General features: G+C 43.0%; 1 protein-coding gene across 1 annotated transcript; it reads right to left on the minus strand.

Moving 5' to 3' along the window:
* Nucleotides 1-97: 97 nt before the first annotated feature.
* SLC30A5 (solute carrier family 30 member 5) lies at nucleotides 98-22,299 on the minus strand. The gene is made up of 16 exons (XM_084278973.1): nucleotides 22,161-22,299; nucleotides 21,758-21,880; nucleotides 21,047-21,113; nucleotides 20,046-20,131; nucleotides 18,547-18,634; nucleotides 14,896-14,983; nucleotides 13,370-13,446; nucleotides 12,141-12,311; nucleotides 11,260-11,548; nucleotides 10,684-10,892; nucleotides 9,551-9,708; nucleotides 7,856-7,985; nucleotides 5,678-5,903; nucleotides 3,160-3,386; nucleotides 1,186-1,314; nucleotides 98-508 (listed from the first exon to the last, which is right to left on the minus strand). The coding sequence occupies exons 1-16, from the start codon at nucleotides 22,232-22,234 to the stop codon at nucleotides 338-340; spliced, it is 2,313 nt and encodes a 770-aa protein (XP_084135099.1). The 5' UTR covers nucleotides 22,235-22,299; the 3' UTR covers nucleotides 98-337.
* Nucleotides 22,300-24,164: the final 1,865 nt, after the last annotated feature.

A 24,164-nucleotide genomic window follows, 5' to 3' on the forward strand; every position in this document is an offset into this window, starting at 1 on the left:
TTCCATCTCCCACTGCTAACATGAACTTATAACCATGATGTTCCATACTTAAAGAGGAAGTATGGAATATATCCGTGCTGACCAAGAAGTTGCAAGAGTTCTGTTTAATAAATGCCAAGTACAGTATTTAAGATTTCCATTATTTTCACATATACAGCAAATACCTTATTTCCTTTACAAAAGCATCTTGATCCATTTTAATAGTATGCTTAAAAAAATTCAAATATATAGTACATTTGTTTCTGTACATGTATGTGCAAGATCCCCTGACAAAGAATAATAGGAATATTGAATTCTACAGCGTAACCGTTTGTACTGCAGCAAACCCAACTTTGTGTCACATGATATAAGTACCGTCTTTGTAGTATTTCATGGATTCCAGCTGCTGAGTCATCGCGAGGACATCCTGAAATCCTGTACTGAGTCCAGACATGTGTTGGAAATAAGCTTCCTTCTCCACTTGGACAGTGAGGTTGTTCACACCAGCATCTTTCAGAATCGCTGTAACCTGAAGGTTAATGTGAATGTTAATTAACCTGAGGGTTAATGTGGTTAACATTAGTACCACACTTCATACGCATCTCACAGGAACTTGCAGTATTCTGGCTCTGAAATACTATGGATTTAAAAAAACCCAACATCTGAAGGTATTCAATTTTCTGTAAAGCAAAGACTAGCTTCAGAGGGCACGGCTTTCCAACTTCTGCATGCAGGTAATTCTCAGTGTCTTGCACAAGAAAACAAGTAACTTTTTAAGGGAAATAAATACCCAAGGCAGACAGGCATTTGTAAGCTGGTTATAAAACCACAATTACCATCCAGATATCCCCACTAGGGTTATACTGGATGGCAATTGTGGGTTTGTAACTGTCTACTACCTGTCTGGCAGTGCAAAATCCACCTCTGCCTTTTCTCAGTGCAGACGTACTGCCCCTCTCAACACAGAGACCTCCCCCCACTTTTCTTCTGTTCTGGCAGATGCTTTAGCAAACAACTCTTCATGCAAATGAGTCCAAGCTAGCAAGCAAGGCGAAGGACAGCACTGGAGACCTGGGAGCACTGAGACATTAGCTAATTGCTATGAAAGTAATCAGGCACAGCAGCTTCAACCTCCAGTCTATGACTGAGAAAAGGGCTACAGAGTGAGAAATTATGACATTAGGGCCTAAAAAACTTGCACTTTACCTGCTGAACAATTCTCTGTTCCATCACATCCGATACCACTTGCACATGTATTGTACCTGCCACAACACTTGCGGAGTGACACCAAAAATGAGGATCTCTATAGGATATAACTCCCTCTATTTTTTGAATCTGTAAAGAAATTACAGTAGCAACAATTAATTTAAGAACACACTTTTAAACTTGCATATGTGCATGGATACTGGTGGCAAGTATTTCAGAGGGAAACAAAGCTGCAGAGCAAAGCAGCTTTCCTGCTAAGCTGTATCCAGAAACAGGCAGTATTGAAAGGTCACCTTGCTACTCCTGTCAAAGACTAGAAGCTAAAAGTCAAGCTAAATGAAAAACCCAGAGTAAAATGGTAAATAGAATGAGAAGAAAATGACTTAATGCACAAATCACCGTAACAATACACGAAACAGGAAGCTGGCTGGGCATTTAACCATTTCTAGGGTATCTGATACCCCGCTATCCAGCATAAGCAGCTATTTAGTTATCATAGTGGACTTAATTCAAAGACATAATATCATCCTGTAATTTACCATTATTTTATAAACTGATCTTTGTACTGGGTCTGGGGGATTGAAGCCTACTGGATGCTGTGATTTGAATTTGTGCCTAGAACAGTTCTGACAATGCACCAATGTTTGGGCTATTGCTCAACAGTGCTTGGGTGCTGCAAGGCTTTCTTTTTCCCCCTCTACCCTCACCCCAGTGGGTCGGCTGGGGGAAGGCAACAAGTGGGGAGGGGACACAGCTGGGACAGAGAACCCAAGCTGGCCATAGGGATACTGCATGATACATAGTGCCATGCTCAGCAACAGAAACTGGGGTAGAGGAGGAAGGGAGCATTTTGGATTTCAAGGTGGCTGTTGTTTTGAGACAGTCTTGGAATTGCTCTGCTTGTGGAAGGTGCTGCACCACTTGGGTTCCTCCCTGCCCTCACCTGTTAAACTGCTTTTATATATTGCTCCCAGATTGTTCTTGCCTTAGCTCCTCCTGTTCTCTCCCTGTCCTGACAGCAGTAGGTGGTAAAGGGCTGGGGGGCAGTAAGCAAGTGGCTGCGTGGATGCCTGGCTGTGGCCAACCTACAGCAAGCATATTGTTTTACTGTGACAAACTTAAAAAACCAATCTTTTCCTGTTATCTTTTAATTACTGACTGCTTTCAAAAAATGCTTTCTTTTTTCTCAGCCTCCCAGGATCGCTTTCTGTCTTCCTTCATCAAGAAGTGAGACCCCACTCTGGACTTAGATTCCACCACACATCTCTCCTGGCCAATCTCCATTCATTCTTTTTTCTCGTGCAGACAGGAGGACATCTCCTGCTCTGCTGACAGGACCCATCAGGGTTCCTTGCCACCTCTAGCTGACAGCACCCTCAAGAGCATGTAACTAGTTCTTTGGCAGAGAGGAATTCTCCACACTGAGGTCTGCACTACGATTCCAGGCAGAACTTCAAATGAGCCAACACGGAAGACAAAGTACAGCCTCAGAGTAGATACCATACTGCAGCAGAGAGGAAGAGAACGGACTAGAATGAAATAGTATTTAGAAAACAGTTTTACTTTTGCCACCTCACCTGCAAACTAGCGTGCCCTTCATGATATGGACAAGTAAGAAAACCTGCAATTACAGCCTCAACATACAATCCTGTAGCCTGATCTGTGCAAGGCCTCAAGCTTTTGGGAATCGCTGTGTTACTTTCTTAGTACTAAGTACCTGTCCCACAGCACTACTGTACTTGTCCAAAATCATAAACTACCCACAGAAGCAAAAAATATTACAAGGGGTTTTTTTTTTAGTTGCAAAACAACTTTATCAAAAGAACTCCTAATCCTGTCACATCTCTGCAAAAGACATTTAAAACAACTTGAGACATGAAGGGATTAGACTGAATTACTTGAGTTAAATAATTACTAAAACAGTTCTAGTTTTGTATGCATATACACAAAAGCATTTAGAATTATAGTTCTGACCTTTTCTAATGCAGCGTGCAGATCTTTCTCCTGTTCTGGAGGTATCCTCAACAAAAGCACTTGACAGGCATCTTTCAACAGTGGGATAACACTAAGAAAAATCAACGTAGCAATAAAAAGAGAGCAGAGCGGATCAGCTATGAGCCATCCAAATTGCTGAATAAATATTGTGGACACAATAACACCAACACTGCCAAGAGTGTCTGCTAACACATGCAGAAACACACCTGAAAACAAAACAAAACCGAGTGATTAGGCGAACAGTTCTGTTTAAAATGCACGTGTATGTTCAACAGCAGAAATGCAGCAGGGCTTATTAAATAGAGTAGAACACCCCTCAAGTTAAACAGAGGCAACTATCTGCCTAATCATGTGTGAAATTAAATAGAACATTTAGCTTTCTGGATGTTTAATTACAAATCGAAGTTAAAAACCATCCCACAACAAAGAACAAACATCTTTACAGTGCAATGATTTAGGCAGGCATTCATTGATTAAACCTAATGTGAATAGTCTTTAAACTAGGATTTGTACTTTATAGTATAATCATTTAACTCCATACACAAGGACTGACTGGTCCTTAACACAGGGTAAAAAGATCAGTGTAAATGCCTTGGCCTACTATTGTGGATGGATTTCAATGTATCATTTGTTTTTTGTATGCCAAGTCTGCTCCAATATTGTAAGAGGATTGTCTCTCTGCTACTGCTAGGGATAATCTGTGGTGCTGCTTTACCGGTGGTGTAAGGGAACAATTGCTGACAGAACCATAACCCCCCCTTTCGTCTCTCTTAATATGCCTTAACAATCCCAGACAGCACTGTACTCGTCACTGTATCCACACCCCCTCCCCCCTTTTCTTCTCTCTCAGTCACCATACTTCTCTCTCTCTCAATCCCACTAACGATTTCCGAACCCCATCGCCACAGCCGTCAGGAACAGGTAACTCAAAGAACTTGGCCCAAGTCCTCGGCTCTGCATCAGGCTCAGAGTCAACAGAAGGACAAGGTGTAGGGGGCCTCATACCCTCTCAAATGTTCAAGGACCCTCTGGAGGCTCTACTGGGTATGCATCCCACCACCAGGAGGAAGGTGGCTATGCAAGGACTTACTGACTATGTAATGAGACAGCACTGTAAAAAGGAAAGACCAACAAAGATGGGGAGGAATGTTCCAGCACCAGACATTGGACTGACAGGATGCCACAGATGGATGGTGAACAGCTGTTGCAATATAAAGAGGAATGTACCCCCACTGGACCTGAAGACATTGGACTGACAGGATGCTACAGCTCCATGGTGGTAGCTACTGCACTCTCTCTTTCCCACTCTTTTCTCTTTCTTCCCCCCTTCTCTTGCATGCTTAGAATCACAGAAACATTAAGGTTGAAACAGACCTCCAAGATCATCTAGTCCAATCATCCCCCTACCACCAATATTACTTACTAAACCATGTCCCTAAGTACCTCATCCAACCTGTCCTTGAACACGCCAAGGGATGGAGACACTGCCACCTCCCTAGGCAACCTGTTCCAAAGACACTTGAGACTTGACACTGTACCCAAGAATTACAAAGACCTGGTCACGATGAAACACCTAACTGGACCTCACTCAGAGGTTAAGCTCAGCTGCCCCCAGCCACCCAGAGCAATTTAACCTCTGCCAAATGGGTCTATATGGCTGTTGATTGTAACAGGTAGGTAGCTGCCTGAGCCTACACTCAAAGGACACAGAAAAATAACCTCTAAAATAGCTCTAGTTAAGTGTCAGGATTACACAAAACCAGCAGACAACAGAACAGTCAACAGAATTAGACTATAAAACCACCAATGAAATACAAAACTATTAGCTAAAAATCTTATGCTCTGACTACTCTTGACAAACTTAAATCAAAATACCTCATTCCTTTATAGATTTATTTTTTTATAAGCCAAGCATTTGTTATACAATACCTTCCAACTACTAGGGAAAAAATTCTAAGAATTAACTATGCTGAAATTTTATATCTATCACCCTTCCTGGTTAGCTTCTGAATTTAGATTTGAAGAAAGCTTATCTTTACCACCCTTTCTTCTGAATCAGAAGTATATTCTAGATTGCTGTTTGCATTTATTCTTCTGCTTCTTATCCCCTCCCCCAGTGTGTCTATAACCGGCTATCAAAGAATACCTAGAAGCATGGTCATATCTTTACAGAACCATGGACTTTAAGCTTGTTCTGTAAGGTTTATAGTAACTGTTTATTAACGTTAATGAAGACTGAAATTATTGCTTTTTATTGGTCCATAGGTATTACCTATATCTAAGAAAGCCATGTAAAAGAACCCATGTCATGTTATGTTTCTTCAAGTTAAACTTGTGAAGAAACAGTTTGACAAATTCACTTATACTGTGTAAACTCCTGTCAGATCACTTCTGGGTAATTTTAAGAACGATGTGGAGTGCAGGGTCAAATCCTGAAAACCTTCAAAGTTCAATGGAAATCACATACATCATTTACAATTCAAGGGTCTGTACTTGCCTCTCATGTTGGTATTCATGCCTCCTCCGGAAGACCCATGGGAATGTCCATGGCTGTGTCCGTGGTCACCGTGGGAATGTCCATGCCCATGGCTGTGGCTGTGTCCGTGGTGAGAATGGCTGTGATCGTGTGTGTGACAACCTCCCCGCGACGCCCCATGGGAGTGCGCGTGGCTGAAGGCGCAGATACCGACGAGGTTTACGATCAGTCCTCCAACAGACACTGGCTGTGAGAGGGAGAAGGGGCTTTAACACCACTACATGGTCCCAGGTGTTCCCACTTCATTTCCTAGAACACGGTAATCAGATACACTGTGCATCTAATAAAGGAAAACTGTGGAAGCGTTAACATCAACAGAAGGATTACTCAAATGCAGACTCCTCATCACATCCCTTTCAGTATGCAAACCGGTTTCAAAGCAATTTTCTTTCCCCTCTGAAAAAAAATAAAAATCCAATTTTCTCCAACTTTCCCAAAAAACTCCACTGAATAGCCGCCATCAAAATGCAAAGCCTAGTATCCACAAATCAGGACAATAAATTCAGTTTTCTTTCAAAAAGAGCTGAAGCAGTTTGAATACAAGCTTTGTTTGCACTGGAAAAAAATACTAAAAAAAATTTATCTAGGACACACACACTCATAAAAAATTGTACCTAACTGAAGACAGCAATTACTACTTTATTGGTTGAATTGCAATTTTTATCTGCCTGCCTTTTTTTCTACTTTTCACCATAAACTAGCAAAACTGAAGACTGAATTTAGCTAGTAAGAGTTAAGCAAATCCTGTTTGGGGGATTTATTAGACATTTCCTTGGCTATGTAGACTGTGTGTATGTAGGGGGTGACCCTTCCAAGTTGGAGAGATTCAGATTTGATGGGTGGACTGCTCAGTCTTGGTCAACAAGAAGTCCAGCCCTGTGTTGGAGGTTTACTCTGTTAGACATACAGAAAGCTTCTAGCTGCTTCTTGCAGAAGCCACCCCTGCAGCCCATCCCCTTCATCACCACAACCTTGCCACCTAAAACCACTAAGTTGGAGAGATAAGGACTTCATGGGTGGACTGTTCAGTGGATAAGAAATTGGCTGAATGGTCGCATCCAGAGGGTGATGGTCAGTGGCTCAATATCTAGATGGAAGATGGTGACAAGTAGTGTTCCTCAAGGCTCAGTACTGGAACCAGTGCTGTTTAGTATCTCTATTAATGATTTAGAAGTGGAATTGAGTGCACCCTCAGCAGGTTTTCTGATGACACCAAGCTGGGTGGCATGGTTAACATGCCAGAGGGACAGGATGCCATCCTGACGGACCTGGACAGGCTGGAGAAGTGGGCCCAGGTGGACCTCATGAGGTTCAACAAAGCCAAGTGTAGGTTCCTGCACCTGGGTCAGGACAATCCCCATTATCCATACAGGTTAGGAGATGATGTGCTGTAAAGCAACCCTGAGGAAAAGGACTTGGGGGTACTCATGGATGAAAATCTGGACATGAACCACCAATGTGCATCTGCAGCCCAGAAAGCCAACGCCATCGTGGGCTGCATCAGAAGAAGTGTGGTCAGCAGATTGAGAGGGATGATTCTGCCCCTCTGTTCTGCTCTGGTGATACGTCACCTAGGATTTTGTGTCCAGCTTTGGACCCCTCAACACAAGAAGGACATGGACCTGCTGGAGTGCATCCAGGGGAGGCCACAAAAATGATCAAAGGGCTGGAGCACCTCTCCTGGGAAGATATGACAAGCTTGATGGGGCTCTGAGTCACCTGATCTAGTCAAGATGTCCCTCTCACTGCAGGGGGGGGTTGGACTAGATTATCTTTAAAGGTTCCTTCCAACGTAACACATTCCATGATTCTATGGTTCTATGAAATGAATATTTAGTCTTGTACATGCTATTTTCTTAGCATTTTTTATTGTAGGAAGACCACCACCTAAAGAGATTAAAGCTGTAACGTCTTAGAAAAAAATTCAATCTAACTGTTCAATCAAATTACGTTCACCACTATATATTTTTGTAGTTTAAAATTACATGTTGTTTAGATATGGAAGTCTAAATATATTAAAAAGTCAAGTCACAGTTTAATTCTCCCAAGTTTGGAACTTTAGACTTTTTTTTAAATTAAAAAGGACATATTTGAACCATTATTCACCAAATAACATTCAAACAGAATGACAAGACTTACAGTTAGCATATTTGTATCTATGTCTGGAGGATCCACCAGTCTGGCCACTGATTCCATGAAGACAAAGAAAGCAATTACCATCAGAAAGAGGCCATTAATAAATCCAGAAAGAATTTCTACACGTCCATACCTGAAAGCAAACAGATTTACTATTGCTAATGAAGAACAAGTACTCTGAACAGTTATAACAGGTAAGGTTATAACACATTCATTGTAGCTTTAAGATTGCTTTTATCTTTTTTCCCTTAATGTCACAAAATCATGCCTTCATTTCTGGGTTATTCATTTCTGACCAAGAGGTAGTAGTTTGCAACTGTGCAAACACCAACAGTATAAAGCTATAGTAAGGTGATGTATTTGGTGGGGTTTTGTTTGTTTTGATTTGTATGTGGGGTTTTTTTTGTTTGGCTGGGGTTTGGGTTTTTTTTTTTTTATATACTGCACAATCAGGGCTTCAAACTGCTGAACTGCTAAATGCAATTTAACAATGGGAATTTTGATTATGCCAGCAGAATTTAAATCCTCAACACTGACTTTCAAAATATATTTTTGCTTGACACACACGTATGTGTAAGCGAGGCAATTTCTAAATTGCATTCACAGTGGTAAAGTTTAAATGTATCTCTACAAATAAACTTACATTTCAAACTTTTCTGCAGGGGGAAATAGCATGAACACAAATGGAGCAGAAGACACAGAGCAGAAAACCCACAGAAGCATGCACCACTGAAGCATCCCAAACACACCATACAATCATAGGGGTTGGAAGGGACCTCCAGAGATCGAGTCCAAACCCCCTGCCAAAGCAGCTCCCTAGCTCATACTGCACAGATGGGTGTCCAGACAGGTCTTGAATATCTCCAGAAATAGAGACTCCACCACCTCCCTGGGCAGCCTGTCCCAGGGCTCTGTCACCCTCACTGGGAAAAAGTTCTTCTGCATGTTGGTGTGGAACTTCCTGTGCTCCAACTTGCAGCCATTGCCCCTTGTCCTGTCTCCACAGACCACTGAAAAGGGGCTGGACATTTCCCCCTGCATCCCATACTTAAGATATTTATAAACATTAATAAGGTCTCCCCTTAGTCTTCTTTTTTCTAGGCTGAACATTCCCAGCTCACTCAGCCTTTCCTCATAGGGGAGATGCTTCAGGCCCTTAATCACCTTCGTAGCCCTTCTCTGGACTCTCTCCAGGAGATCCCTGTCTGTTTTATACCAGGGAGCCCAGAACTGGACACAATTCTCCAGGTGGGGCCTGACCAGGGCAGAGTAGAGGGGGAGGATCACCTCCTTTGACCTGCTGGCCACACTCCTCTGCATGCACCCCAGGATCCCATTGGCTCTCTTAGCCACCAGGGCACACTGCTGGCTCATGGCCAACCTGTCATCAACCAGGACCCCCATGTCCTTCTTCACAAAGCTCTTCTCCAGCAGGTCATCCCCCAGCCCGTACTGATACAAGTGGTTATTCCTTCCCAGGTGCAAGACTCTACACTTGCTTTTGGTGAATCTCATCTGGTTTCTCCCTGCCCAGCTCTCCAGCCTGTCCAGGTCTCTCTGGATGGCAGTGCAGTGTTCCTGCGTGTCAGCCACTCCTCTCAGCTTAGTATCATTGGCTATAGCATCACAGCAGAGCATTTAGAAAACAAGCAAGCTGAATAATTTTCTGAGAGCCCTTACAGAATCTAATATACATACCCATAGGAAAATATGCGAGTTGCTTTCCATCTTGTCATCAGCGCAGCAAAAAGCCCCATAACTAAGGCGGAACAATCAAAAAGCATGTGAAATCCATCAGAAATAAGACCAAGGCTATTTGTCCATACTCCATAAAAAAGCTCCACAAAAGTGAAGGCCTGAAACAAAAGAGATCGAATCTTTCCGTGAACATTCACTTTTAATTAGATGTCTTGGTAGCCAACAGGAAACTTTTTATAGTACACTTAATAGTTTTCAAAAGCATTGTTCACAATATTTCTCTCCTCTAACAAACCCCCACTTCCCCAATACTTTCCATGTTCATGAAGAGACATTTTTGAATCTAAGTTTAAAAGTTTTTCTGAATTTTAAACTAACATCATGCAACAATTTTTAAGCATTTTGTCATTAAACAGTGCTTAACAACTCTGATGTGATCTATTATTAGTGTAAATGCAATCTGTACAAGTTTTATAAAAATGATATGGATCAGTTTTCAGAAGTGTACAAGAAGAAACGTTTTTAATACATGCATTCTCCCTGTATGACAAACTTTCTTTTCATTCTTTCATATTCCGTAATGGAATTCCTTAAAGTTGTCATGGATACTTCAAGGTTCTCCCCCTATTTTCTTGGGTAATTCACAAAGAACAAAGAGATTTTTGCAAATGATGTTCTATCAGTCTTGCTTATTGTATGATCATTCCTTACTCAAGAAAAGAGAGAAGCTGGAATAAAACCACACTGTTCTCAAATGACGCTACTCAGTCCTACCCTACTTATTCTGTTGTCCCCATCCTTGATGGCCTTTATTAGTTTCAGCTTATGTGCTGGTAACATCAAGACACCTCAATCCTGAAGGTACCATCATACAAGTATTTACTTACTGAATACTAGTTAAGCACAGAAACAGTGCCACACTGTGGCAAGATGACAAAGTGACCTGCCACTTACTGTAAAATTAACAAAAAATCTTAAACATTCTAACAGATAAAACTACTCTATCAAAGGTCATTTTAAAGACAATCAATCAAGGGAACCTTTTAAAGAGAAACTCTTCTTCCTGCACTATGTGTGTGCTACTGTGGTTTTGTTTAAAGAAAAAACAGTAAACCCCAAACCCATGTACTTACCAGATTTAGGCACAAGAAATAGAAGATCTGCCGAGAATCATACTCCTCAAGTATCTGTTTCAGTGACTCCTTAATAAACCGGGGCAATGACTGAGAGCTCTGCTGTAAAGCGTCACCCATGAAGTTATAGAGAGGTATGCCTTCAGGGGAATAGCCAATAAGGGTACCCTTCTGCCCTTTCCTGGAGGGGGAGGACAGGATATTGGCAGCTGCAAGGAAAGTATTGAAGTTTTTGTTGCTGTTTCTAAGTTTCACAGCTATTTTATAATGTACGTTATCAGCAATCAAAGCTTATGCAAAATTCTCAGGCAGCAAAATGACTGTCAACCTTCTCTTGAAATTTATCATTGGATTTCATTGCTATGTAAGATGAGATCACCATTTCCACAACAGAACAAATTATTAGATTTTTTTTTCTGGTAGACAGACAGTAAAAGAGCACAAAATTACAGGCCCTTTTTATGGAAAAGAATCGATAAAAGGTCATCCAAAAGAATTCTGCTCACACCCATTTTCTGACTGGCTTCCCAGTCTCAAGAACAACAGATTTCTTTGAAGACAGGTAAGAATACCTACATAAAATGAAGAAGACAGCACTCACTACCACCCCTCCAGAAAGAACATGCTCTGTGCTTTCATGGTGAGGTGGCTTGTTCATAGCTCGAAGCTGGTCTGTTATTGGATGTGTCCAAAAGTTGCCAAAAAGCAGTGCACTAAGGAAAGTAAGAAAGGATCCGTATCGAGCACAGGTGGAAGCTTCCATCTTGACAGAGCATATGGACTCCACGTAGAAATCAAGGATGACCACAAAAAAGATGACTGTTACGAATGGCATGATGAGAGAAGACCAGGACTCTACTTTACTCTGCAATACATACACAACAAACAGCACTGTTCACCGTTAGATGTGACTGTATACACAACATTAGATCTAGTTTACTTTCATTGTAAGTGTTTTCAGTAGTCCAGCAAAACATAAATACTTAATACTTTTGATTTATCATATAAACCCAACATTCTGGCTATAGAAATACATATATAGCTAATATGCACTACAGTACCTTACACATATTCATGTGTTTAAAAGCAACACCATATGCCATGTTTGCAATGGTCTACTCTCCCTAAGCACACGGGCATTAACAAAAATGTCTTTACACAATAATCCTCAGGAATAAGACAGATCTGTATTTGTACAGTCACTAATACCTGTACAATGCTAGTATGTGACTCAAAGATACAACATCTGAGCTAAAAAGATGAAATAAAGTTACTACACAGCAGAGGAAATTAAGGTAACAGGCAGATACACATCAAAATATAGAGGAAACATTTCAAACACAGCTTGCTAAAAAAATAAAGACGGTAATTTCAAAGATATTTTAAAAGAAAGATTTAAACAGCACTTCCCAAGTAGCATTACAGGAAGTTATGTATTTTTATACTTGCTATCTTACCTCTGTTGTGAGAGAGAGAACAATGACCCATGGGCACAGCAGAAGGACAGAAACAAGATGAGACAAAGCTTGAAGGCGCTTGGCTCCACCTACATCTACAGATAGTTTTCGGGAAGCCATGTGAAAACCAACCTTGCAGCACAATGCCAGCACCAGAAGCAGTACTCCTCCCTAGAACACAGAGGGATTCTGTCAGCATTTTTTTGAGGGCTGAACACATCTCTCCAAACAAAGTGACACTTACGTGAAAAAAAAAAAATTAATATGCTTTCCTGAACTCACCCACAAAAGCCTAAGACAGGGTATTTCCTCTAACTGTTAAAAGCAGTAATACAGTATATGTGAAGTTTAAAACTCCAGATAGTCTTAACTAGCTTTCAACAGCGGTGAACTGCTAGCAAACAGCATCCAACGGGAAACAATCACACAAGAACGGGTTTCCCCTCTTCCATTATTAAAACAAGTGTTGAAAGTGTTTGGAAACATCAGAAGTGTGATGTCGCCTGGCCTCTAATCCTTTCTTAACCTTTTCATTCACTTAGCTTTAATCATACTATGTTTCTTCATGCTATTTTCTTTCAAAACTGTTCTGTAAACGAAATCTCACACACAGCATCTCATCTTCCTTAGATCACAGCTGCTTTGCACAGAGTTAACTAGTCTAGCATTTCATTTATATTTATCTTTTTCAGCTGCTCCATACTTTTTTCCTCCTCTAGTCCTCAGTGCAGTCACTTCAGTAACAAGACTAAGCTAATGGAACAAATTATTCAGCCAGGTCAATCCCATACAGTGAGATTCTGATACTCAGTTATTCATGCCACCAATTACAATGGGACTGTACTACAGAGAAGTACCAGAATCCGTGCCTTCAAACACAGGTGTCTAATCAAGGAAATACCAGGAAAAGAGAAGGAAGCAGCAACAAAACACAGACCCCACAAATGAGTGAGAAGGTAACATACTGTATGCAAAGCATTACGAACATCCAGAACGCTGGTGACACGGAGCACTTTATGGTAATTTTAATGAGATCTTTCTAGGTTCCACTTTACAGCAAAACCCTCGTCAGCTACGCAGGTTGAAGTTACCTCTATGTAAGCTGAAACCAGGACAAGTGGGGATGTGGAACTTGGTTTTGATTTAGGTTTTAATTAGCTTTGAGCCAGTGAAATTCTTACTTACCGAACTTAAATAAATATTAACCTACACCAACACGAGTTCATTACCTTGTGATCTGCAACGCCCAGGAAAGCAATGATTGTATATAGAACATGGGTAAGAGCACTGTCATGATGCCCCTCAGCTAAGTAAAAAAATATAATTAAGGAAGAGTTTCATTTGATAGTTGTTTTTTCTTTAAAAAAAACAAAGAACAGGTAGATGTAGCAGAAGATCATTTGTTACAGGTTCATAAGATGCTTAAGATTTAGGAAAGATGAAAATATTTCCACAGAAAAAAAAGTTAAAAGATTTTAAAAAAAGAATATTTTAAAACATGAGAACATAGTCACTGTTAAATACTGCACAGTAGTCATGATACAGGAATTATGGTAATTTGCAACCAGATTTCAAAAATTTTACTCAACAGCATAAAAAAATGTACTGGTTTTCACTAAAACACTAAACAGTGAGGCAACTAAAATATTATCAATATCTTTCCAGTTTCTAGATATTTAAACTTTAGAAAGCAAAGTAGTTGACAAATAGAATCCATTTGTATCTGTATTTAAATGTACATTTGTAATGCCATCTGCATCTGTAATCCCATGTTTTCATTCTTCTTAAGCAAAGTTCACTTTTACCTTATTTTTACCGCCCATCCTTAGATGCACCACTTTTTGTCAGTATACTTCACAGGGATGGAGAAGACCTCTGGAAAGCTTATTTCAGAATCACTTCCAATTAACTCAGTGGCTTTGAAAGCATATTAACTAGCTTCCATTTGCAGTTTATAGTCTGCTGTTGAAGCTGCTGCAGGCTATTTCACATCACTTTTCACCTCAATGGATGAATTAAAATTACCACATTTGCAGAAGCACTAAACAATCTTTCTACGTATACCAGTCTGCCCAGACATGCTGCCAGCCACTTACTGCACAAACTCAGGCTATAGCCATTATGCCCAGAATTAAAAAAAGAAGAGAGAAACATGATTAAAAAAGCTTCTAGCAATCCTAAGCATAGAATGGTTTGGGTTGGAAGGAACCTCAAAGATCACCCAGTTCCAACCCCCTGGCCATGGGCAGAGACGCTCTCGACTAATGGAGGCAAAAAACGTGTTCAGTACCTCAACTGTCTCCATTTTCCAGGTAACCAGTTCTCCCATTTTGTTCTGTAAGTGGCCCATGTTTTCCCTAGACCTCCTTTTATCACTGACATACTTACAGAAAGAAACTTTTCTTGTTGCCATTGACTTCCCTGGACTGATTTAATTCTATCACCGCTTTAGCTTTTGTAAGCTGATGCCTGGCTGCTCAGACAGTAGTCTGGGATGTGCAAATAGGCACTGAGCCTTTAACTACAACTTAAAATCTCTGGCTGTCTTTTTAAGTTGTCAATAAATCAACATTCAGCTGTGAGTATCTGTATTTAGATGTAAATTTGATTTTAAGATTATCTTATTCTATAATATTCTCAAAAGGTAAGATTCCTGCAAATAAAAAAAAAAGATGCAAGCACATTTAATTCAAACTCACGTGCTCTGCTGCAGTAATATCAGGCATTTACTCTTACATGTAGCAAGAAAGGATACGATGTTCTGCTATTTTAGCCATGAGGTCATCATTATCAAAAAGCAGTAAGCAGATGACAGCTATGATGAAAAATGCAGCACCTCTTGTCTGCAAACAAAAAAACACAACAAAACCTCCAAATATTTTTCTAATATTCTGTAACAGATTACTGTTAAACAATATAGGAACTTGGTGCCTTCTGTTGCCTCTTCCTGATCAATATAAGCATATTTTAGTTCAGTAAGAAAAACATGAGGAAACCCCTCCCCCCCTTTTTTTTAAGTGACCGTGAGAAGAGGAGGAGACAATAGTAGCAGGTGATTCCTTTCTGAAGGGAACATAGGGCCCTACACGTACACCTGATCCATTCCACAGGGAATTCTCCTGCCACCCTGGGTTAAGCATATCACTAAGAAACTGGTCTTGTGTGGACAACTGACTATTACCTGCTGTTGGTTATGTGGGTCAGGAGCGACAGGGTTATGGGGAGAAGGCTGAAAGTAACTAAAGAGGACTCCAGGGATTTGGGGAAGTACAGGTGGTGTTCTCAATTTCTCAAACGACAGGAAAGAATACTAAAAGAAAGAGGAAAACCACATGATTACCACAGCTTACAGGCTGATGCCACCAACAGAACGTTGGGGTTTTTGATCACAGGAAAGCTTTCATGGCACCAGCTCTGCTTGCAACAGATGGATTTCCTCAGTGCCATAGGGTGAAAAGGATTGCACAAACTGGAGGGGCTCACAGATAGGGTTTTAAATTAGTTTTGAAGGGGGAGACATGGTGGGATAGCTCACGAGTAGAATGCTGTCACGGATGGCTATGTACTTTTCAGGAAAGAGGCCAAGAAGGCAAGGTGGTGGAGCTGCTCTTTATATGTGAGAGAGCAACTGGAATGTATCAAGCTCTCCCTGGGGGTGGATGAGGAGCAAGTGGAGAACTTGTGGGTAAGCTAATTTGGGAGATACTGTTGTGGATGTCCTTTACAGGCCACCTGATCAGGATGAGGAAGTTGATGAGGCCTTCCACAGACAGCTGAAAGTAGCCTTACAGTCACAGGCCTTGGTTCTCATGGGAGACTTCAATTACACTCACACCTGTTGGAAAGGCCACACAGGCAAGTACATACAGCCCAGGAGGTTCCTCCAGTATAATGATTATAGATAGATTTTTGACTCAGGTGGTAGAGAGGCCAACAAGGAGAGGTGTACGACTGGACCCAGAGCTGACAAACAAAGAGGCACTGGTGGAAGGAGTTATGGTTGGGGGCAGCCTCAGCTACAGTGATCGACAGAACTGAGCATCATGGGTACTAGGTACAAAACAAGTAGGACTGCAACCTTGGACTTTAGGAAGGCTAATTATGACCTCTTTAGGAAACTGCTTAGAGAAATCCAATGGGACAGGCCTCTGGAAGGCAGGGGGGGGGCTCATGAGAGCTGGCTGATATTCAAGGCTCACTTCCTCCAGCTCAGGATTGGTGTATTCCTAAGAGCAAGAAATCAGGCAAGGGAAGCAGGAGACCTGCTTGGATGAGCAGAGAGCTTCTGAAAAAGCTCAAGTGGAAGAAGAACATCTACATTTTGTGGAAGAAAGGACTGACTGAAGATTACACGAATGTTGTCAGGATATGCAGGGATCAAATAAGAAAAGCCAAGACCTCCTTGGAGCTAAACCTGGCAAGAGATGTCAAGATTAACAGGTTTTCTTCACGTATACTGTTGACAAAAGGAAAAACAGGGAAAATGTGGGCTTGCTGTTGAATGAGGTGGGTGTCATGGTGATGGAGAAGGCAGAGCTTTCTTTGCTTCGGTCCTTACTGCTCAGGCCAGCCCCCAGGAGCCCCAGAGTTTGAAGGTAACAGGAAGTCTGGAGGAAAGAAGATGTTCCCTTGGTTAAAAAAGATCTAGTTAGAGACCAGTTAAATAACTGGATAACCACAAGTCTATGGGTCCTGATGGGGTGCACTCGTGAGTGCTGAGGGAGCTGGCAGAAGTCATTGCCAAGTCACTCTATCATCTTCACAAGGTCCTGGAAAACAGGTGAGGTGCCTGAAGACTAGAAAATGTCACTCCAATCTTCAAAAAGAGGAAGAAACATTACCCAGGAAATTACAGGCCAGTCAGCCTAACCTCCATCCCTGGAAAGATGTTGGAGAAGTTTGTTCTGGGGGTCACCTCAAAACATTTAGAGGAAAAGAAGGTTATCAGAAGTAGTCAGCACAGGTTCACCAAGGCAAAGTCACGTCTGACTAACCTAACAGCCTTCTGTAAGGTCATGACCGGACAGGTGAAGGGAGAGCAGTGGATGCTGTCTACTTTGACTTCAGCATGGCTTTTGACATCATTTCCCACAACATCCGCATAGGCAAGCTCAGGAAATGTGGGTCAGATGAATAGACAGTGGAATGGATTGAAAACCGGCTGAAAGACAGAGACCAGAGGGTTGTGATCAGTGGCACAGAGTCTAGTTGGAGGCCTGTAACAAACTGTGTTTCTCAGGGGTCAGTGCTGGGTCCATCAACAACTTGGATGAAGGGGTAGAGTGCACCCCCAGCAACTTTACTGAGGCACAAGACTGGGTGAGTGGCTGACACGCAGGAAGGCTGTGCTGCCATCCAGCGAGATCTGGACAGGCTGCAGAGCTGGGCAGAGTAATCTCAGGAAATTCAACAAGGGCAAGGGTAGGATCCTGCAACGGGGGAGGAACAACCCCAGGCACCAGCAGAGGTTAGGGGCTGGCCTGCTGGGAAGCAGCTCTGTGGGAAAAGACCTGGGAGTCCTGGGGGACAACAGGTTAACCATGAGCCAGCAGTGCGCCCTCATGGCCCAGAAGGCCGATGGCACCCTGGGTTGTATCAAGAAAAGTGTGACCAGCAGCTAGAGGGAGATTCTCCTCCCCCTCTACTCTGCCCAGTGAGGCCTCATCTGGAATATTGTGTTAGGTTCTGGGATTCCTGGTTCAAGGAGGGCAGGAGCTACTGGAGAGGGTAGAGAGAAGGGGCATGAAGACAGTGAGGGGACTAGAACATCTCTCTTACGAAGAGAAGCTGAGGAACTTGGTAGTTTTTAGCCCAGAGTAGAGAACACTGAGGGGGTATCTTATTAATGCTTATAAATACTTGAGGGGTGGGTGTCAGGAGTATGGGGTCAGTCTGCTTTCAGTGGTGCCCAGTGACAGGACAAGAGGCAATGGGCATAAGCCTGAATATAAGTTCTATCTAAACATGAGGAGGAACAGCTGCTTGAAGGTAGCAGAGCACTGGGACAGGCTGCCCAGAGAAGTTGTGGAGTCTCATCTCTGGAGACATTCAAAACCCACCTGGACACTGTCCTGTGCAGGCTGCTCTGGGTGATCCTGCTCTGGCAGGGGGTTAACTAGATGATCTCCAGAGGTACCTTACAAGCCCTGTCACTCTGTGATTCTATGATATCTGCTATGGATCTCCAATAGCCTCATCCACTGTTTCATTCTTAATGTGACATTTATTTGAGTAATACATCTTATCATTTCACCACTAACTAAACTAAAAAAACCCAAACAAAACAAACCCCACAGTTTCTAAGAACACAGGTCCAAAACACTGTTTGTTCAGGATAAATTAGTACTTGGATTTATAGCAGTCAGGGTATTTTATGAGCAATAAAATAAAATAAAATTTTAAATACCTTTGCTGGTCCTCCACCTGAGCTTGTGAACAAGACACTAAGGAGTGACAGCACAACCACATCGCTGTGCTCAAACAGCAACAATGTCCTATTAAGAAGTGAAATTGGCAATTATGTCTGATTACAATGAGTTTACCTCACAAGTTCGACACCTATTATTTCAGGCAAAATTCAGTGACACAGCAGTCAAAGATTTATCCTGTTATTTCAACAGCAAATTTGAACAATTTGAAAGAATACATGCCTTCACCAACAACAGATCTAGCTGCAGACAGCTAGACACATCACAAAACAAAGAACTTCCTAACTCGAGGAACATACTAAGAATTTGTAATTATTATAAACTACTTTCTTATGGTAACACAAGACAACACTAACTTGCTCAAGATGGAATTATTATTCCCATTACAATACCTCCTCTAAACCAAGATCTCTGGGTCTCAGGAAAAAACCAAACCAAAACAAAGCAAGAGATCCTGTTCTGTTGTATTACATCCTGTTTACTGAGGCATGGACGGTCTAGTCATTTATGCAGCCTCAGAAACCCCTAACTACTGAAAATAAGAAATTCTAACTTGACGAGTATGTCCTTCAGATAACAAGGGCTGACTAAAAAGCTATATGCACAGCTTTCCAGAGCAGAATATTAAAGTAGTAAGTGCTGTGAAGTTTACCAAATGCTTCTGCCATTCTCCACACAGCAATACAACCTGCTTGTTCTGTTTGGGAAGACAGCTAGCATTCCAGACAGGCACTTATAAAATTCCCATTATGCTCAGGTATGCCTTGTCCTGCGCAGAGGATAAAACTTCAGCTTCATAAAATGTATCATTTAAGGTTTTAACTTCCACTCTTTAATGAAAAAGACTTTCTAATACATCAACCTTTTTTTTTAAAAAAAGTTTTTTATAGTTATTCAATACTGCTAACAAACAGCACAAGTGATTTTGCTCTGCACATACGTAGCAATGCTACCCAATTCCAACACAGAACAGGTATATGACCAGATGAAGCAGTGCCCTGCAACAACTGCAGAAATCTATTCTAGTCACCTGGCATGGGAATACAAGCTACTACCACTAGCTGCCAAGCCATGGACTTCAAACAGATAAATAAAAATTGTGGTTACATTAATGAGACTATGAAAGGGATGAAAACCACAGTCAGCACCACAGTCAGTGATCTTGTATCACTCACATCAATAGCTTAAGTGTTATCAAGAATTTCACTGGCATCTTGTCAAAGAGCAAATGAAAAAGTAATTACAAGTTCTACAGAAAATTGTATGTAGCTTTCCCTGGGCACAACAGAGTTCACAGGTAAAAAGCATAAATATCCATTTAAAACTTAGAAATATAAAGCAAGAGGCTAGCATCATGGACTGATATGCAAAACCAAACTAAAAAAAAAGGCTCAGCACAGGGAAAGATCACAAAAGTTAGCTTAAAAAGACAAAACATTCTTTACAGTGTTAAGTGTATATTTATTTATATATTTACCTCAGTGGTCCACAAAGCGTAAGGCCAAAAAACCACAAGAGTGAAATGATACATCCCACAACAGCATGCTTAAAAATTTTGATCCACTGAAAAAGAAAGGTTTTTCATTATTGTTTTCACCACAGTTTCAAAATAAAACACTCAAATATTAGCATCCTGTAGAAACAGAGGGGAAAACATGCTCTGCAAGTTCTTAAAAATTTGGAGTATGATTATCTTTCTGCTTACTTTGCCAGGCAATACAAAGTTTGTTTAGGCTCACTATGAAATTGTTAGCAATAGCAAGCCCATAAATGGACAGATTTTTCTGAACAAAAATCAAAAATGCAATGAATTCCTATTCATGCTTTAAAATTCTGCCATACATGTCCAACCATTAAAGCAGTTGACAGCTGGAACACTTCAGAGGCTATCCTTCAGATTGTGTCTATTTACTGCATACAGGGATAACACTGTGCATGGTCCAAGTTTCTGAGCACAGAATTACATAAAATCACAATTGATGTGGAGCAGGTGAAGAAAATTTCTTACAGAACAGCACATTGCAAACTCACCCTACTCTAACTTCTAGGGATACTGGAACGAAAGGACAGATCTGAAGAACAGTTAGACTAGTCCCTCACCACAATGCAGCACATAGCAAACACTCTTTTGGCATGGGAGACATGACTTCAAAATTCCAGCAGTCCAGAAATTGCTCTTCTAAACTGTCCAAGTCAGCTCGGTAGACTAAACTCTGTTTTGAAAATCCAGGCTTCAAAACAGATGCTTGTATCGAGCCAAGGACAACACTTCCATAGTACTCTCAAAAGCAGCTAATAAAAACTAATAATGACATTGTTTTTTACAGTGCACTAGACACAAAGTTAGTTACACACTTCTGGAAATTGCCATAATTATCTTCCAAGCAGAGTAACCTTTGTTCCCCATTCACATCAGTAAGAGCACATTGCCCAGAGTATCCATCAAGATGTAAATCACTTCTACATCCATCAACTCACCTGGCGCTTGGTTACCACTTTCCCAGAAGAAAATGGTTTTTGAAACAAAACCATAAAAACCGCAGACCTGTTAAAAGGAGAAAGATTTCTTTATATGCCTATTAGCAGTCTGCTTTGTATTCAAACAACCTCTAAATAACTAGGTTTCTCGTAGGAGGCTCAGTTTATAAAAAGGCTTCCTCTACATTTTTCATTGTAAGGCCACCCTGACCATAATCACTGGCTTTATTTTCCCTGCTGTCTTACATGTGTAAAGATGACGACGAGTGAACTTCAGTTCTTATCAACTATATGCAAGCTCTTGAGAGATGGCTTATGAGAAGTCTACCTGTGATTTCCATAAATGAAAATAACTATCTCAGAAGTTTTGAGGAGAAATACTGCTTGCTTTTTTGCTAGCAAGAAGCACACGTTCAGAAGTTTAAACAGGGTTTAGTTTTATCTCATTCTGCAAGGAGCGGGACCTGATGATGCTTATAGGTCCATCCCCACTTCGGACATTCTATGCCTCTGGAGTTACATTGAGCAGAGGTAGGAAGGAAAAACACTTCTACGACCAGTGTTACTTTCTGGATCCACTGGTATGCTTTCTCCTCCTCCACTCACCTGTAATAACATAATGCTGGGTATACACCTGACGCAGACAAAGAGCTCCATAGACAAAACATCCCCGTAAAGGCAGCGACAACGCTTCACCCCCTGCACACTCACCCCAGCTGCACTATGAAGATGAACTGCACCAGGTGGACCGCTTTCAGAAGATCGTAAGCCTCAAACAGCCCCACGGCTTTCAGAAACTTGGCGAAGCACAGCAGCACGATGTACCGAGTCAGCCTGCGAACGGAGAGAGCGAGCGGTCTGTACCTTTGACCACGCACCCGCCTCCTCCTCCTCCGCCGCCGCCGCCGCCACCCGGGCCCGGGCCCAGGCCCCGCCGCCACTCACTCCCCGGCGGCCCTGCGCCCCACTCCTTACAGCCTCCGGCTCCCGCCGCCCCCCGGAAGGCTGAAGGGCGATACCCGCCGCTCCCCTCCGCAGGGTTCCCCTCCGCGGGGCTCAGGCGGGGCTCCCCTCACCCTGCGGAGCGACCTCACCACCCTCCCGCCGCCGTTACCGAGCGCTGGGCACGTCCACAGGCCCCAGCACGCCGCCGCCGGCCAAGGCCTGCCCGCTGTACTTCTCCTCCATGGCTCGGCGAGGGAAGGGAGGCGAGGGAAGGGGATCAGCCGCCTAGGCACGGCGCGGGGACCTCATCCCCGCCGCCGGACGCCCGCCACTGCGGGAGTGGGACGGGGCAGGAAGGGGCAGGGCAGCACCTGCTGACTCGCGCGCATGCGCCAGGCACAGTGCGCAGGCGCCAAGTACCGTGCACAGGCTCCCCGGAGGAGCGTACGCGGGGCGGAGCCGGGCACGTCCACGGGACCGGCCGTGAAGGGCGGGGCGTTCCCTTCCCCTGGGGGCGGGGCTAGCGCGGGGCTGCCGGCCGTGGCGGGAAGTTACGGCTGCGCAGGCGCCTGCGTGTGGCGGCGGGGGCTTGGTGCTGAGCTGGAGCCGGGTTGGGTCTGGGTGACGGGTGGGTGTTGGCACCCGTGGGTCCTGCCTTGTGCCGGCCGCTGGTGACCGGTGCAGAAAGAACCTCCGCTGTGTCGTTACTTGTAGGACCACGATGCCTTCGCTCGGCGAGCTGTGGTCGTTTGTACCCAGCACCTCTGTGCTGGGGAGGGAGCTGAGAATCGCCACGTACGTACTTTGAGCGTCCTTTGCACCTGGGATGGGCCTGGAATGGATTCTTCCAGAAGCTGTGCTGAGGCGTGTGGAGGACAGGGAGCTGATTGGAGGCAGCATGGCTTCTTTAGGGGCAAGTCCTGCCTGACCAGCCTGGTGGCTTTCTGCAGTGGAGTCACTGCATCTGTGGGCAAGGGAAGAGCTGCAGAGGTCATCTATCTGGATTTCTGTGAGGCCTTTTGACACAGTCCCCCACAACATCCTTCTCTCTAAGTGTGGTGGTTTGGCCCAGGCTGGAGGCCAGATACCCACCAAAGCCACTCTATCACCCCCCTTTTCAGCTGGACAGGAGAGAAAATAGTATATTGAGAGGTTAGGAGTTGAGACAAGGACAGGGAGAGATCATTCCGCAATTTGCGTCGCGGGCAAAACAGACTCAACACAGAATAAAGGAAAAAAACCTCTTAATTTATCACACTACACTGGTAATGATAAGTGCAACCAGATCTTAAAAGCATCTCCCTCCACCCCTCCGGTCCAGAGCAGATCCAGAGGAGGGCCACAAAAATGACCGAACGGCTGGAGCACCTCTCCTGTGAAGACGACCTTGTAGCAGCCTTGCAATACCTGAAGGGTACCTGTAAGAAGGCTGGGGGAGAGCTGTTCATGAGGGCATTTAACAATAAGATGAGGGGTAATGGTTTTAAGCTAGATGTGGGTATCAGGAAAGGTTCTTCACTATGAGGGCAGTAGTTCACTGGGCCAGGTTGCCTGGAGCGGTAATGAAGGCTCCACCCCTGGAGATACTCAAGGTCAGGCTCAGTGGGGCTCTGATCTAATGAAGATGTGCCTGGTTACTGCAGAGGGGTTGGAGCAGAAGACCTCTAAAGGTCCCTTCCAACCTAACACTTTCTTTGATTCTATGATGATTCTGTACTACAGAGGGAGGATATGCAGCATATATACTACACAGGGATTTACCACACGTGTGTGGTGACTTGCTTTCCCAATCTGTACTCTGGATTTCTCATTTTACTGTGTTTTAAAGGAAACATGTTTGCCTTTAAACTCATACGTGAAGTAAGCAGCCTGCCTTCCTATGCAGTGCTGTTTATCAGGGTCTGCCAGGCCTCAACGGGTGTAAGAGTTCCTGGTGCCCTAAAAATGGATCTGTATCGTACCATGTGACATTAGAAGTGTACTGCAGCTGTTCTCAATAACAAAGCAATACACACCAGTAACTCCCATTTTCAAAGGATGCTTGTGCAGGCAGGAGCAAGATAGAATAGGTGTCAGTCAGGCTATACTGTGTTATGTCACACATTTCCATCTGTAGAAGTTGATCAATACATAGAATCACAGAAGAGTTTGGGCTGAAAAGGATCTCAGAGAT

This window comes from Gallinula chloropus (genome assembly GCF_964237585.1).
Source record: "Gallinula chloropus genome assembly, chromosome: Z".
NCBI classification, from domain to species: domain Eukaryota; kingdom Metazoa; phylum Chordata; class Aves; order Gruiformes; family Rallidae; genus Gallinula; species Gallinula chloropus.